Source organism: Giraffa tippelskirchi, chromosome 8, assembly GCF_054371585.1.
Source record: "Giraffa tippelskirchi isolate mGirTip1 chromosome 8, T2T-mGirTip1v1.2.pri, whole genome shotgun sequence".
NCBI classification, from domain to species: Eukaryota; Metazoa; Chordata; class Mammalia; order Artiodactyla; family Giraffidae; genus Giraffa; species Giraffa tippelskirchi.
Window position 1 is genome coordinate 98,492,393 of NC_137282.1, and position 17,384 is coordinate 98,509,776.

The window sequence follows — 17,384 nt, forward strand, 5'->3', positions numbered from 1 at the left end:
CTTTGCTATTTATGGACTCATTAAATTTTGATCTAAGTTATAGCAATTATAAACTTCAGGAAATTTGGGATTTCCCTTGTGGCTCAGCGGTAAAGAATCTTCCTGCCAATGCAGGAGATGCATTTTCGATCCCTGGGCTAGGAAGATCCCACATGCTGCAGAGGGGCTCTCGGAAACAAGAGAAACCACTGTAGTGAGAAACCCTCACTCTGCAACTAAAGAGTAGCCCCTGCTCACCACAACCAGAGAAAAGTCTGCACAGCAACGAAGACCCAGCACAGCCCAAAACAAATAAATATAAATTCAAAAAAAGGTCAGGAAATTTGAAAAATGAGTTAGAACCATACATAATTCTGTTATCCAAACACTGTCATTATTCATTTTTAAAAACAATACCTATTATGAAACTTTGGAGATCAAAGAACCCTTGCTGATAACAACACAAAATTCACTAAGTATTTTATTTTCTAGAAATAAGCTTGGTGTTATTTCAATCTCTTGATAACCTTATGAGACAAGTAGTCTTGTGCCATTTCACAGAGGAGAACAGGCTTGCCCATGCACATCCATTAGCAAGAGTAGGTGAAAGGCTTTGACTGGGATCTATCTTAAACCAGTTGAGTGCCCAATTTTACCAACTGGGAAAAAAAGTCATAGAGAAGTTAGTGAGTTGCTTATGTCACTAGAGCTAGTTTTGAGGTAGCCTAGCCTTGATTATGATTTTTATAACCCTCTGGATCATTCTTATTAACAGTCAGTGTTGACTTTAAACCTGTGACCCCATGGAGTGTAGCCCACCAGGCTCCTCTGTCCATTGGGTTCTCCAGGCAAGAATACTGGAGTGGGTTGCCATTTCCTGCTCCAAACCTGCTTCATGCCCCAGGTTAAATCAGTTTTATCCCATTCCATCCCTAGTCTGCCCATACCTGTAGCTCTCAACGTTCCCTGAAAAAATACTGGGGTTTTAAAAACTATACTGCCTGGGTCCAGGTTTTGGATTCAATTGATCAGAGGCGCAGCATGGGATAAAATCTTTCCAGGCGATTCTACTGTGTAGCTAGAGTTGAGAAGCTCTGGTCTATACTAAGAATATCAGGTTATCAACTACTTTATATTCCAAAATTCTTTAGATTTTTTTCACCTTCTAGTATTTCTGGGGTCATGTGGTTAAAGTGTTTTCATGATTTGTATACCTAAAAGGAACACATAAACATAAATATGTCATTCAGTTAAATCTCTGGACAAATACCATGTTTAAAAGAAGAGTAAATAAAGCATCAGGTTGAATTGGAATATTCAATTTCAAGCACTAATCATGCACCTAATTATACTAAATGTAATTTAATCCATGATATAGCTTTCCTCTTCTAGTGCTTATGTCAATTAAGGAAATGTGGTCCCACTTAAGTACGTCACTTGGGCAATTTGTAATTTGAAGCAAAAATACTCTTTGGGTCTATGGATTTATAAGAAACAGACCAATATGGACAAAGTTATATTCTCTAGCATTGCTTTCAGATTACTTGAGTGAACCACAGAATTTGTATCTGTACTTGTGTTTGATTTAGAATGAAGTTAAGAACCAGAGCTAATCCCTGCCATTAAAATTTTCTGAGGACTGAGAAACCTGCCCAGCAGCAAGCTGTGCTTACCTGTGCAAAGGGAGTCACAATCAGGTCATCTCCATGTCTGAAAAAGAAACCAAATCCCATATTAGATGACACTGGTCACTCTAGGACCACTTTCAAGCCATATTAAATAGTGTGTTTCACATTCATAAATCCCCAAAGAGAATTACAGTAATTCCGTCCTTATTCTTCAACACATATTCTTCTCAGTCACAAGGGTGAAGATGTGTTTTCTGGGATGTTAACCATTGTCCAGTTCCCTGGGTGAAAAGAGGGGCTTCTTGATCATCAACCAAGGTCACTGACAGTTATTAAGCACACAGGATATACAACAGTAGAAATGGAGTTCCAGCAGCAGGACCTGAGTTTACTCTTAGCTGCTTATTATAGGTATTACTGAGGGGCACCCTGGAAGGAGCCAGCAATGGCAGTGACTCCGGTGAGAGGTCCCTGGACCATCTAACACTGGAAGGTGCTGAGCATCACTGTGTGTGAGCCTGGGATGGGCTCGGAACTGTAGATGACATGGGGCTGCATCAGACGCTAATAAAAACCCAGTGGAACTTTTCAACTGACTCAGGTCCCAGCTGCCATAGTTACTGGGGAATGTTACCCTGTGTGTGCTGTTGCTATAGCAACCTGAGTGACACAGTGCCGAGGATGAAGGGACAAGGTGTCAGCATGACGTCTCTTGGAGGGACAGGGAGAGGCAAGGGAAGTTGTGCAACAGCCTATTTGGAAGAAAGTGAGAAACCCAGTCCCAGAGTTCTTTCATGGTATTTCTTAGCATGAACAGTTCGTGAGAAGGATTTCCAAAATCTCCACGGGGTATTTCTTGATCTAGCTAGCTGGAGCCCTTTAATCAAAAGGGAATGGAATTATTCTACACAGAAAGCTTCTGGACATGACCCTGAGAACACACACTGCAGCTGAACGGTTCGCTCGCTCATGAACAATTCTGGAAAGGGCTCGAGTGACCTAAAACAACACTCAGGAAATATGTTTCAGCACTACTGGCATATGGATGACGTTAGTAAACGGATCGTTACCAATAATTAGACCAGTTGTTTTGGTCATCATTGAGTTATACAGAGATCTTCAAATTCAAAGTGTGGGAAAAATAAAGCAGAAAAGGGATAGTATATGCTTTTAAGGAAATATGTGTTATTTTGCACCCTCTTCATTTCACAATTAGGTTTCTGAGGGGCATCTGCTCTTTGGAGAAATTATGCAGATAGCTAAAATTTAACTCATACAAAATCTAGGTACTTTTCAAAGATACAGTCTTTGCTTCCACTTTATTCTTTATAATTGCCTGACTACCAAGTTTATTTCCTAAGAACTTAGTCACCTTGACGAAGGCACAGCATCATTCAAATATTAATCCCCGGAAATAAGTCTTTTAATTTTTCACATGAATTACACTGGATTTGAATCACTCTAAACTGAAAAGCATGTGAGCATATATAAAAACACTTAATTCTATCTTTGGTTATATTTCACTCCCAAGCACTGAAGAGAATTTATTTAGAATATACAATACTTAGGGTAATTTATCAGTCTTGCTTCCCTTTCCCTGTCGAAGCATAAAGGAAGTTATAGTTTTAGTGATGGAGATATTTCACTCTTTTGACTTGACCAGAAATTATTTTTGCCAAATATCTCAAGACTGTCTCATTTTAGTCAGAGTAGAATTATTTCTAGCATTTCAGTGGCAAATGTCCTTAATAAACAGCTAATCTTTTCTTTTCAAAATTATGTAATGTTTAAATTATCTCTGAATATATAATTAAAAAAAAATCTTTGTCTAAGTCTCTGTCGGCCACCTGCTCTGGTTAACAAGAGCTGAACCGGAGTCACCCTCTCTGGTCCCTGGGCCTGGGGCAGCCTGTCCCCTTCCTCAAAGAGAAAGCCTGCTGACTTCTGAGCCAGCGCTTCTGGAGGCAGTGGAATGTGAGGCTCAACAGGGCACTATCGAATATTCTGTGTTTTCAGAGAAGAATGACCACAGAGTCAAGAACTACTCCCTCTGACTCTGGCCATCCTTCTGCTGCTTTTGCAGTATTTACTACAGTGCTTTATTTTCTACCCTCATTCTTTCTGTAATAAGAAGCCAGCAACATTGACAAGAAACCGAAAGAGACAAATCCAAAAGCAAACCGTCACAGAGACTTCACTGGGATCCATAAACTATTCAAGTACTTAAATGAGGAAAAGCTTCTTGCCTTCTTAACAAATTAGGTTCAACCAACGGCAGCACCTGAAAACAGAGCTTTGTAAACTAGTTCATTTCAAGATTGTGTGTGAAACACACACGCCAATGACCTTTCCACACTTTATTATGACCAACCCAGAAGGAAAAGGAGATGCAGTTAATTAGAAGAAAGTTTATACTTTATTGAGTGAAGACTTCTAATCCTACAAAGCTAAAAAGGATTAGTGGCCGCAAAGTACCTGCTGCTTCTGAGTACCATGCATTGCAAATTTCAGGATGGTACGTGGCTGGATGAACTAGTGCTTTGAAGAGGGGCCATGGGCTGAGGCTTACTTTCTGAATATTGTGTAAACTTTTTGATCTTCCATGCTTCATTGTCTCTGGCTATAAAACCAGAAAGTCGTTCTCCTCTGGAGTTTGTCAATAGGATTAGGGAATTGATAAAACATACTGCTGCTGCTAAGTCGCTTCAGTCGTGTCCGACTCTGTGCGACCCCATAGACGGCAGCCCACCAGGCTCCACCGTCCCCGGGATTCTCCAGGCAAGAACACTGGAGTGGGTTTCCATTTCCTTACAGACAATGGTATTTTGAAATCCTAGTGTCTTTCTTTATTTAGACTTGAAACTATCACCTATGCATTGTCACCCTTGATCCTACTCTTTTAGAATTAGAAACTAACTAGAGAACAAGTATGTTCTTATTTTTAATATGTACATTAAAATATTTCTGGGAACCCAACATAAAAAGTGCATAAAAAGCATAAAAATGCTTCTGGGAGCCCTGTTTGACAACACCCAAGAATTAGCCACAGGAGGAACTTGTCTATTCACCACTTATTACTCCCATGTTCACAGAAGTACAGACATAGAAAACAAACAAATACGTAATACAATATACCTGATCTTTTAAAAAGCTAATATATGCATATACCAAATATAAGACTCATATCAACTATAGAAACTTTGGGAAATACAGAAAAACCTTGAGTCACCCAAACATAACTGTTGATAACACTTTCCTTCTGGATATGTGAGCACATGTATGTTACATAGGATTTTTATAGATACATGATTTCTTACATAGTTAGAATCCTACTCTAATTTCACTTTATATCTTGTTTTTAACACTAAACCTATTGAATCATGAAAAATTTTACATGCTTTTATACTTTTTTTTTTCATTTAGCAAAGTGTTTTATTCAAAAGCTTCTCAGCACCATCTAGCTGTCAGAAAGAATGGATGATATCCCCCTTTTTGTGTCCACCCAACTCCCAATTCCAGAGGCAGAAGTTGAACCATTTGGCGAGAGCTCCTTCTAATGATTATAATTCAGATCATGATAAGATTTTGGTTGTTCTTTCATTTGCTTTCTCTAACCCTCTACCTAACCATGACTCAAGAAGGATGCCCTAATATTTGAGCTCTCAAAACTGCATGCTGCCTGACAGGATCACTGTCTCTCCTAGGCAGCAGTCAATGAATTCAGTTTTTTCCAAGGTAATTCTATGTGCCTCCGATAGCCAGGAATGGGAGGTTGATCAAAACTGATATGATTGCTTCCAATTGTTTTGAACCATGGGAAATGCCTTTATACTTTTAAATGGGGCTTCCCCAATGGCTAGGAGACATGGGTTCGAGCCCTGAGTCAGGAAGATCCCTGAAGCAGGAAATGACAACTCACTCCAGTTTTCCTGCCTGAAAAATCCCATGGACAGGGTAGCCTGGCAGACTACAGTCTAAAAAGGACACAAGAAGTCAGACACGACTGAATGACTAAGCACACATACTTTTTAAATGGGCTTTCCAGGTGGCTCAGTGGTAAAGAATCTGCCTGCCAATACAGGAGATGCAGGAGATCCCCTGGAAGAGGAAATGGCAACCCACTCCAGTATACTTGCCTGGGAAATCCCATGGACAGAGGAGCCTGGTGGGCTACAGTCCATGGGGTCGCAAAGAGTTGGACACAACTGAGTACACAGGCATACTTTTAAATAATTTCTGATGACAGTAGCCTATGTTTAGTAACCTCTAAACTTTTCAAGCAGATGTATACCTAAATGTATTGAAATGTAACTGCTAATCCTATTTTAAAATAAAATAGATTCTAATAATTGTATAAATTACTCAAATGTATTTTAATTCATTCCTTTAAAAACAACCTAGTAAAAAATGTTTATTTTGATAAAGTGTTCATAAGACAAAGCTAAATATTAATATACTACTTGAGAAATTGTGTTCATTGTGTACTGATTAAAGGCGATGCTGAATATTTCATGTTGCTACCCTTTTTAAAAAACTGAAGTATAGCTGATTTATGTTAGATCAGTTTTAGGTGTACAGCACAGTGTGTTGCTACCCTTTTTAATTAAAATCATGAAGCTATGATTTCAGACAATAAAAATATTCTGGAAACTTGGCAACTACGACATTTTGTGAAACCAAATAATATTTTTCCATAGGTTTCATTTTTTAATGATTTGCTTTTCCAAAAAACTAATGTTGCTCTCTGAGAAAATATGAATGCCTAATTTAAGAATGTAACAAATCTTTTAAAATTACTTATGAAGGAGGTATTATGCATTCCATAAATTCCTAGTAGACACAATATTACTAAAACAAAATAACAACAACAACAAAGAAAAACTCTTCTTCACTGTCTATCAGATTCACCTGAAAATATGGTTTCTCTGCTTTGCTTGGCCTTTTAGTTTAGAACTAGCTTCACTGTAAGTAATAAGAAAAACAAAAAGACTAGTACTTCCACCATGGGACCCCAGGGACTGAAGTTCCTATAACATGAAGCTAACACCAGCCACACCTGAAGGTAATCTTTTTTGTTGCTACTGGCCACTTAGAATTAATGTAATCCATTTAACACAAAAGCTTGGTCAAAATCACAACTACCAAGACTTGAATTTTGGCAGGAATGTCCAGGAACATTTGAGGGAGGACTAATAATAATGTAAGTTACTATAAGATCAAAATTAAAGCAATTCAGTACTATGTACAGCAGTATGATTCAATCTGAATTTTTTCAATATCAAATCCCAACCCATTTGTGCATGTCTGTATACATAGTTTTGGTGGATTTTCTATAATTTTGACCACAGTTATCAGTCATCAAGCTGAAATGTTAACCCTCACTTGAAATTCAACTTTGCATTTAAAATTCATACTAGAACCAAAAAGGAAAAACTCCAAATGGAGAAACAAAATTACAGCCCTTTCCTCAATTTTAACAGACAAATGAGCTAATACCTAGTCCACGAAAACAGGTATATGAGAACATCCAAGTTCTTAACTTTATGAGGAAACAGCTTATGTACTTTTAACCCTTTCTTTGGCCTTGAATTGTAATTTCCTAATAGACTTGAATAGTAACTTAAACTAACCTCCTTTACACTGATGCTCAGCAAAATCACTCAGTGTTTGTTGATTTCAGCACTGGGGGCCCTTTTAATATGTTCCTATTATTTTTTATTTCTTAAATGGGCTTTCAGTACAATTACTTTGAAAAGTCAGACTACAAATATCCAAGAAACTGATAAATAATAATAGTAATAATTTCAAACAATTATAATTATTATAAAAGAATGTGTGTGCTCAGTCGCTCAGTTGTGTCTGACTCCACAATCCCACGGACTGTAGCCTGCCTGGCTCCTCTGTCCACAGGATTTCCCAGGCAAGAATACTGGAGTGGGTTGCCATTTCCTTCTCCAGGGGATCTTCCTGACCCAGGGATCGAACCGGTGTCTCCTGCATCTCCTGCATTGGCAGGAAGATTCTTTTCCACTGAGCCACCTGGGAATCCCCTATAAAATAATAACAGTAACTAATATTTATCAAATGATTACTATGTACTAGGCACTATTACACTGAACATTACAAAGAACATTACACTGATTATCCCCTATTAGGTGTTTTTTTGTTTTGTTTTGTTTTGTTTTGTAGATTAGGAATGGGAGGCCTAAGAAGGACAAAAAAATCAAATGCCCATAGCATGATGGGGCCAGCATTCAAACACAGGCAGTATGACTCTTGATGGGTCTGTGCTTAAACACTGTGCAATTTGGCATCAGTAGTGGCATTTATCAATGCCAAAAGCACATTCCAAACAATCCCTAATCTCTAGTACATTTTGCATTTCATGAAGCTGATATATACCATAAAGAAAACAAATGGAAGAGTTAATGTAAAAATGCAGAACAAAACAAATCACTAAAATGACTCACGAAACAGTCTCTACCTATCTACTGATTTTCATGTCCTTCTTCCCTAAACTAAAATAATAAGATGAAATCAAATAATTTTTGATTTCCTACTTAGGTGATAATTCTGGCTGAGAGTTCAATATCATATGTTCATATTCAGAGTTCAGCAAAATTACATGCATGTCATACATAACAAATGTCTCAGGAGATGGCATTTATGTGCATATGCATGTGTATGTAAATGCCTCCATATAAATATATTTATGTATATATTGTGTGTGCATTTGAGTGCAATTATAGGGAAAGTCTTTTGATTTTCTGCCTCTGTATTTCAAATAAGGGAGGATAAAAGTATTGTGGAGGAAAAGGTGCATCCTTATCAGTATAAAGAGAATTTACCATATTATTTTGTCTGTACCCTCAATGTAAAAACCCTTCAAACACCATCTGCTCTGCAAAATTACATTTTAAGGTATATTTCCTAAAATTAAAAGCATATAATGTCAATGCAAGGTCATCAATTGTAACAGATGTACCACTCTGGTAGTGGACAGAAAGTATATGAGGAATCTCTATGCTTTCCTCTTAATTTTGCTATGAAACTAGAAATGCTGTCCAAAGTAAAATCTTTTTAAAAAAATACATAAATAAGTTATATAACTTTAGAAAGGAATGTGACTTTGAAAGCTATTTAGTCTTCTAAAATTTAAATCACTTGCTCACTTCTTACTCACATTTTAAGAATTAAGGTCTGGCCTGATATTTGACAAAAAATATTCTTAAAACAAAACCCTTATTTTTTGGCCCATGTATGCTCATACCACACGCATTGATAAGAAAGTAAATGAAACTGGAGCTAATGCACCGTAAGCAAAAATTCTCTAGTCTGAAGTGTAATCTCTTCTTTCTTTGTCATAAGACAAAATTTAAGGCTTCATTAGAGAATACACATGATGCCAATACATGGCCTCAAATTTGTTAAATGACAGCATGAAAGATGATCCATTGTCAAAATTATACAGCAAAAGGTTTTCTAGATGTAAGAAGTTAAAAGTGATTTGTAGACACAGAGACACTCTCTAAGCCTATTTATTTTGTGTAATAAAAGCCAATACGAGAAAGGGATCCTTCCAGGTGTGTTGATGGCACAAATCACTGTCATGTAATGGTGATGCCTGACCTCCATGAAGGGTGAAGGAGGACAGGAAAGGGTTGAGTACTCAGCAAGCTTTCATAAGCGTCCTCACTCCGTTGTAGAAACAGGTTTTTCTTTCCTAGTTTATCTTATTTGACAGGCCCGTTATTAACGTCAGTGGCCCTGGTCGCTTGGTTTTTCTCCAGGATGGGTTCCCAGGGAAAAGATTTATGGGTAGCAAGAACAACAATTTTTTAAGATCTGCATGAGGTAAAACAATTCTGTAGACTAAAAGAAGGTTGTGATCAAAAGGAGGGGCATGATAGCAGGATGCTTTCTGTGCAACTACTATGTACCAGATCCTCCTTTACTGACCCATGGAATTTAATTCTGATGCCTCTGCATTAAATTGATGTTCATATTCCCATCCTAAGATAAAGAATTGGGTTCAGAGAACTTGAGTAACTCATTGGCGGTCATGCCCTTGGCAAGTGGCAGAGTTCAGTGGCTTCCAAAAATGCCAGGCTGAGACCTGGTTCTTGACCAACAGAATGTTCACTGGCCCTTGTGAAGAGGAGAATAAACATGAACCATGGAGTAAGGTTTTTCAAAAAAGACACATTAAAAAAAAAAAAAGAAGCTAACTGTACTCCTTTGGAGAACTCATTTATTTTGAAAATATGTGCCACTCTCTTTATAAAAAAAATCAAGTGAAAGGCCTTTGGAAAATAAAATGATGGTGTATATTAATGGGAATTTCCTTGTTAAATAAATAAAGTCATTTATCTGACAAAGTAAGCAGTTAGTAACCCGGTGTTAGTTCCCCAGATGGTTTCTGAAGTCTTAGTGAGTCACGAACTCCCAAGGCATGAAAATGAGCAGGGGAGCTGAATTTAAACCCAGGCTTTAAATACTGTTTCACTTCTACTGCACCATGCTGCTTTCTGCATGCACAAATGGATTCAGACTCTTCTGAAGCCCCATAGAAGTCCATATTCTAGATTCTAGAACAACACGGCCCAACAGGTGTTTGCAGGCGTGGAAATGTTCTCTTTCTGTGCTAAGTCAGTATCTAGCAGCCACAGTGGCTACTTATGGCTGAAAATGCGGCTAGGGCAACTGAGGAACCGAAGGCCATTTTTATAGAATTTTAATTAATTTAAATTAAGAGAAATCTGTCACCTGTGGCTAGTGACTTATCATCTCAACTGGTGCAGCTCTTGAGCAATTTTTACAAAACTTCAGTTACAAATTTTCCAAGGAAGACAATGTTTTATATAACCAAAAAAAGTCTACTCTAAGCTTAAGGGCAGAAGAGCACTGATATAGTAACATAACAGAAATTCTTGATTATTTGGCAAAGACCTTAAGTGGAAAGATCCGCCCAAATGCCCATCAAGATTTTCCACCCCGAAAGGGAAATAAAGATTTTAGTTCAACTGCTTTAATTTTTCTAGTCTCACCTAGAGGCTACTGTACCTGCCAGCAAATGCCAAATGAGTGGTTCAGCAGCAGCTGTTGGTCGATATCACTATGTTCAAGGTCAAGATACCTGGATTCTAACTCACACTGTGCATATGTGTGTGCGTCCATGTTCAAAAGACACACCTTTGAGTAGAACTTTGTGATTTCTGAAAGTGAGCTAATGATATTTTCTTGTTTCCTTACATGACTGTTTTGAGGATCAAGTATTGAACTTCATGGGAGAATGCTATGGCAACTACAAAGAGTATACAGATGCTAGGCAAGTGTAAGAATAAATTCATACATACAGTTCAGTTCAGTTCAGTCGCTGAGTCGTGTCCGACTCTTTGAGACCCCATGAACTGCAGCACGCCAGGCTTCCCTCTCCATCACCAACTCCTGGAGTTTACTCAAACTCATGTCCATTGAGTCGGTGATGCCATCAAACTATCTCATCCTCTGTCATCCCCTTCTCCTCCCACCTTCAATCTTTCCCAGCATCAAGGTCTTTTCCAGTGAGTCAGTTCATCGCATCAGGTGGCCAGAATATTAGAGTTCCAGCTTCAACATCAGTCCTTCCAATGAATATTCAGGACTGATTTCCTTTAGGATGGACTGTTTGGCTCTCCTTGCTGTCCAAGGGACTCTCAAGAGCCTTCTCCAACACCACAGTTCAAAAGCATCAATTCTTCGGTGCTCAGCTTTCTTTATAGTCCAACTCTCACATCCATACATGACTACTGGAAAAACCATAGCCTTGACTAGACGGACATATACCTCACTTCCCAAAGAGTCTACTGACACTAAAAATCACAAAGGGTGAAACATGGTAAACCTTGTAAAAATCCTGAAGTTAAACTGATAACTTTGAGGTTTGTTTGTGAACATTTGTGGCATACTTTCAGCACTCTTAGAGTGCTCCTGTGTCTGGAGGGCTGGGTTATAGGCAAGCTGTCTGTTTGGGAAACATCAAGTTCCTTCCCTAGAGAAACAGTACAGATGGGCTGCCTGCACGCTGAGGTGCTCAGGCATGTCCGACTCTTTATGACCCCCATGGACTGTAGTCTGCCAGGCTCCTCTGTCTATAGCATTCTCTAGGCAAGAATACTGGAGTGGGTTGCCATGTTCTCCTTCAGGGCATCTTCCTGACCCAGTGATCAAACTCTTGTCTCTTATGTCTCCTGTGTTGGCAGGCGGGTACTTTACCACGAGTGCCATCTGGGAAGCCTACAAGATGAGCTACTTTCAAACAAATATAAGACAAACAAACAAAAAATACCAAAAAACAATGAAACATGTAGGAAATTTTACCTACTCTCTATAGTAGGTGGGAAAAATGAATGGGGACTCAATATACTGAAGATAAATAATGAACATTAAAAGACGTAAAACAAAAGTATGTTGCTAACACATGGAATTAACTCTGTGATTTGTTGCAAAAGAGTTCTTTTACCAACTGCCTTCTTTTTTTTTAGTTTCTGTAAAAATAAACTCATAGTTGAAAATAATAATGATTGAATGAAAGTTTTACAAAAAAAAGTCACCACAGAGACCTTTAGATAACACATAAAACATAATGCTTGTTTTCTGATTTTTCTGGCAAAAACCAAAAATGAAACAAAGGAACGAAAAAAATAAGCAACCAAACAAAATGGCCCTGATGCACAGAACAAATTCAGTCTGAAATTCTCTAAGTCCCAAAGGAAAAATCAATGTTGAGACACAGAAACATGAGATCTGTATGCAGCCCTGTTCTCCCTGGAAAGAAAACTGGGAGCTAAGAGGACTTGGCCTTGGGACCATTCATAACATTTACTGGCAGACGATGTCAAGCACTGAACTGCTTAACTGATCTCTTGTCACAGTGCAGACTTCCACATTTGCAGATAAGCCAACAGATGTTCTTTTTTATCTGCTTTTAACTTATCTACTTCCATGGACCGTTTGTAGGAGTTAAGGTCCTATATGTGTCTAGAGGTTAACTATCCAGAGCATGAGTGCTCAGTCACTCTTTCATGTCTGACTCTTTGCGACCTCATAGACTGTAGTCCACCAGGCTCCTGTGTTCATGGGATTTTCCAGGCAAGAATACTGGAATGGGTTGCCTTTTTCTCTACCAGGGAATCTTCCTAACCCAGAGATCAAATCCATGTTTCCTGCATTGATTTTTCAGCAGGTAGATTTTTTTTTACCATTGAGCCATGTCAATGACAACTAAGTTTTATTTATGCAAGGTTAAGAAAACGCTGAAGTCTTAAGACAATTAATGGAAAGCTGATACAAAAGTCTGATAGAAACCTCAACAGGCAGATGGAATAATTGGGGATATTTCTTCAGTGAATCTATACCTCAATCACGCCACAAAGTGCTAGGAATCTGATAACAAAGCCTAGTGTTCGATATTCCTAACTTGTTTTTTTTCTGAAGAAAACCACAGATCTGGTTGAAGGCTCTTTATTTCCTATTTGTAATAGCATATTTTAAAATTTTCATCTTGCAGGGATTTAGTGAGCTTGACTTAATAATAATCCCTAGTATATTTTATCTCATGAAGCACACCATATAAATGTTCTAATAGTGTGATGATGTTTCCTTATATGGTGCATAAAACTGTACAAATGACATTGAGAACAACTCACTAAGGATCTAAGACTGACAAAATATTTAAAGGAAATGATGTGTAAATGGAAACAGGAATTTATACAGGAATCTCAATAATGACTGGGTAAGTCTGCTTTTCTATCTGGGTAAGTATCTAGATGATGTTTTTACATGACAAGAATGTATGATCCAAACAAAATTCTTTGACTTGTTGTCATGGGTCTATGGTATTTTCAAGTGATACACAGACATGGAATAGGTATGGTCAATATTTGCTGAATGAGTAAAAGCATGAAACTCTCATTCAAAAATGCAGCCAATTATTAATAATACCTTTATTTAGAATGTGGTAAAAGACACAGATTGGTTACCTCCATTAGAAATCAAATTTCTTCTTTCTCCTGATCTATCCACTTCATTCCCACAACTCACTGTCAAGATTTAAAGTTCAGGAAATTTTAATTTGATAATACTAGAGAGTGGTTTTAATTTTAGTTTTCTTTAGTACATAGAGGAAAGAGTGTTGGGATAAAAGAGCAAGTGGGAGGCCCTGGGCCCAGTGTCTATAACTGATAGAACTAGATCCTCTTGTGTAATGGCCATTTGTCCCTTACAAGAAATAAGAAGACTTCGTAATTTTCAACTTGGTTCATTCATTTAGGGGCATAGTGCACTGAGAGCACTGTGCAGGTTACTGTCATTTTTTTCATTGAAGACGGTTTTCAAATTTTCCTAATTTTAGTTGAGTAATTAATTTAATTCACACTTTGCTCTTAGACGTTATGGTCTTGGTATTCACTGAAAAATAAGCCAACTCTTCCTTGACCAGGTTGATTTCAGTCTGCTCCCTAGCAGGAATTTGAGCTCATAAAATTGTACAGTAATCACCTTTCTTATTAAGCTACCACTCTCCCCACATTTTTAAAAAGCTAGATGTTAATATTAATTATGTTAAGTATTAATATTAAGTCTGAGGTCAAAGCTAACTGTGCAATCATTTACAAGTTTCAAATGTTTATCTTCACATTGCTTTTTTCTCTAAAGTTATGGGAGTTGAGGAATGCTCAGGTGACTCTTCTTTTTTTTTCACAATAAACCTAGAGTTCAAACACTGAGAAGAACATTGAGTATGGAGGAAATTCAGAAAATTGTATGCTAAATATTAGGGCAAACTCTCCTAAAGACATAATAAGATTTTAGTAGCCTTAGCATGAAAATAAGGGATTACTAATAAGTTTGGTCAACCTCCATTTTTTTCCCCTCTGCCTTAAGAACTTTTCATAACTAATATTTATCTCTACATGTTCCCTAAGACCTCAGGATATATCACTTCAGCAGTAATAAGCAAGGAATATTATTAGAACACATAATTAATTTGCTATTTTCAAAGATTGGAGCATAGTGCAATGATACGCAAACAAATGTTGTGGTAACACATTAAAATGGACTACTTTTACCCTGTGGCACTAACAAACATGATTATTCAAAATGTCAGAATATTAGAAATTCCTTTTATGATTTTTTTAGTAGGAGATTAGGAATATAAAATATGTATTCAGCTGCTATTTTTAATTCCTTAATTTAAAAATCGAAAAAGCATATTTACCTAATTTATAAGTATTTTTTGACATTTATGGATCTCTTGTGTTTTGAGCTAGAAATAAAACAACCCCAGGGACTGGAGGAAGAAGTGGAATTTTTTAAAAACTCAAAAATAAGAAAAAAGGTAGCAAAACAGTATTCTAGCAGCCAATGATGTTAGAATTTTCTGTCAATAGACTTCTTGAGATTTAAAGGCTGTGTGAGTTTAGGGTCTGTATCAATACCCTAATAACAATAATAATGATAGTAACTTGCCAACCACCAAGGACTGGTAGAGAAACCCCAGCTTATCTGGCTCACTACCAAAATAATATCACTCTTGGCAAAAGTAAACTATTTTGTCTACCTGAGGTAAAGAATACGATAAATTCTCAATTCTAGAGCTCATCCAGAAGTTCATGACTGTGAATCTACTGAATTTTTTTCTTTCTCTTAACAAAGTATCTCTTCACAGAGAGATCTGATTTAACTCCAATCCTAAGAACATGAATAAATACCTTAAATAAGAGGTTCTTAAACTTTCTCATTTCATGACACTCTCGGCATTTCAGTAATTTATATCCTTGGTGCCTGTGGTAAAGAATCTGCCTCCAATGCAGGAAACTGCCTGAAATATAGACGATTCGGGTTTGATCCCTTGGTCAGGAAGATCCCCTGAAGAAGGAAATGGCAACTCCCTTTAGTAATGTTGCCTGGGAAATCCCATGGACAGAGGAGCCTGGCAGGCTGCAGTCCATGGGGTCACAAGAGTTGGACAGGGCTTAGGGACTAAAACCACCAAACCACCAATTTTCTACAGCACCCCACCGGCCCAAAGAAATAACTAATAGTGGTAATTAGTAAGAGTTTAGTTCAAACTATTTAATATGGTTCTGTCTCAACAACTGAGCACCCGTTGAGTACTACAGAACTTCTCACCTGGGAAGGAGCTTGCGCATTTCCTCCCTCGCTTCCTGATTCACACTGATTTTTGTGCAATGCTTGCTTCTTATCACAACAATTATCAACAACCCAGTTTTGCAAAGACATGATGTCATTGAACAAAAATTAATGATCTAAAGTTGAAAATGGAGACTATTTCAAGCTGTTCGTTCTCTAGGTGACTGACAGAGGTTTCTGTGTTTCCCTTGAAAATTTAGAATATCTGTTGCAGCCATGTGAGCTCCCCGTGGTGGCCCAGGATACTTAAGCCACTGTGGCCCTAGTGCCATTGCTCTTATACCACTGAGTACGGGGTGAGAACACTTCCTCAGTTGGGAAAACACAGGAAATGGGCAAGGAATTATCTGACCACAGCTCCTTTCTATATTTACATCATGGTAGAGGACTTTTAAGGGGCTTCCCAGGTGGTGCTAGTGGTAAAGGACCTGCCTGCCAATGCAGGAAACATAAGAGATGTGGGTTTGATCCCTGAGTTGGGAAGATCCCCTGGAGGAGGGCATGGCAAACCACTCCAGTATTCATGCCTAGAGACGCCCACGGACAGCGGAGCCTGGTGGGCTACGGTTCACAGGGTAGCAAAGAGTTGGACACGACCAAAACAACTTAGCACACATGTGCACAGAGAACTTTCAAATGGCAGATCAAGGTTAGAAAAGAGAAGGATGCTCATTAGTGTTAATAAGATCTAAAAATCTAGTTAGGTGGAGCTACAAACTTTTCATATAGATCCAGTGAGGACTGGATCAGACGGTAAAGCATCTACCTATAATGTGGGAGACCTGGGTTCAATCCTTAGGTTGGAAAGATCTCTTGGAGAAGGAAATGGCAACCCACTCCAGTATTCTTGCTTGGAGAATCCAACGGACGGAGGGACCTGGTAGGCTACAGTTCATGGGGTCGCAAAGAGTTGGACACGACTGAGCGACTTCACTTTCAGTGAGGACCAGAATCTTTGTAATGCAACATTTCTTTTTATTTTTATTTTCAGAGATAGTGCAGTAAGACTAATGAAGAATAATGTAACCTGTAATAAAAATGGATATGTAAGCAATCATTCTTCCTTTTACAAATTCAGTACTAGAGGCTACACCACCTCTACTCAATAGTCATAGGAAAAGACCAAGAGCAGCTACAATTGAAAACTCACAAAGGCTCAAGAGATGGTGAGGACTTGCTAACTGCTAACTGGTAAGGATGCTGAAGCTGAAACTCCAATACTCTGGCCACCTGATATGAAGAACCCACTCATTGGAAAAGACCCTGATGCTGAAAAAGATTGAAGGCGGGAGGAGAAGGGGATGACAGGATGAGATGGTTGGATGGCATCACCAACGCAATGGACATGAGTTTGAGTAGGCTCTGGGAGTTGGTGATGGACAGGGAGGCCTGGCGTGCCGCAGTCCATGGGATCGCAAAGAGTCGGACATGACTGAGCGAGTGAGCTGAACTGAACTGAAGGAAAGGGCAGAAATTTGACATGGGGTTGGGGGATAGTGGCTCCTGGCTGGGAGAATGCCCACATGGGACACTGCAAAGGCTGTTCAGTGAGATCGTATATTTCTGTATGGTGACAGGGACTAATTA

General features: G+C 38.3%; 1 protein-coding gene across 9 annotated transcripts in view; it reads right to left on the reverse strand.

Annotated features, from left to right (window-relative positions):
- Positions 1-17,384, reverse strand: part of PDE4D (phosphodiesterase 4D) — a 1,572,405-nt gene that overhangs the window by 207,061 nt on the left and 1,347,960 nt on the right. For 7 of the 9 annotated variants that reach the window (XM_081524288.1, XM_081524289.1, XM_081524290.1 and 4 more), the window contains one exon: positions 1,653-1,689. In XM_081524288.1, coding sequence (XP_081380414.1) covers positions 1,653-1,689 — 37 coding nt within the window. Of the gene's footprint in view, positions 1-1,652; positions 1,690-1,798; positions 2,177-17,384 lie in introns of those variants that run through there. The other 2 variants (XM_081524293.1, XM_081524294.1) reach the window with 1 other exon arrangement.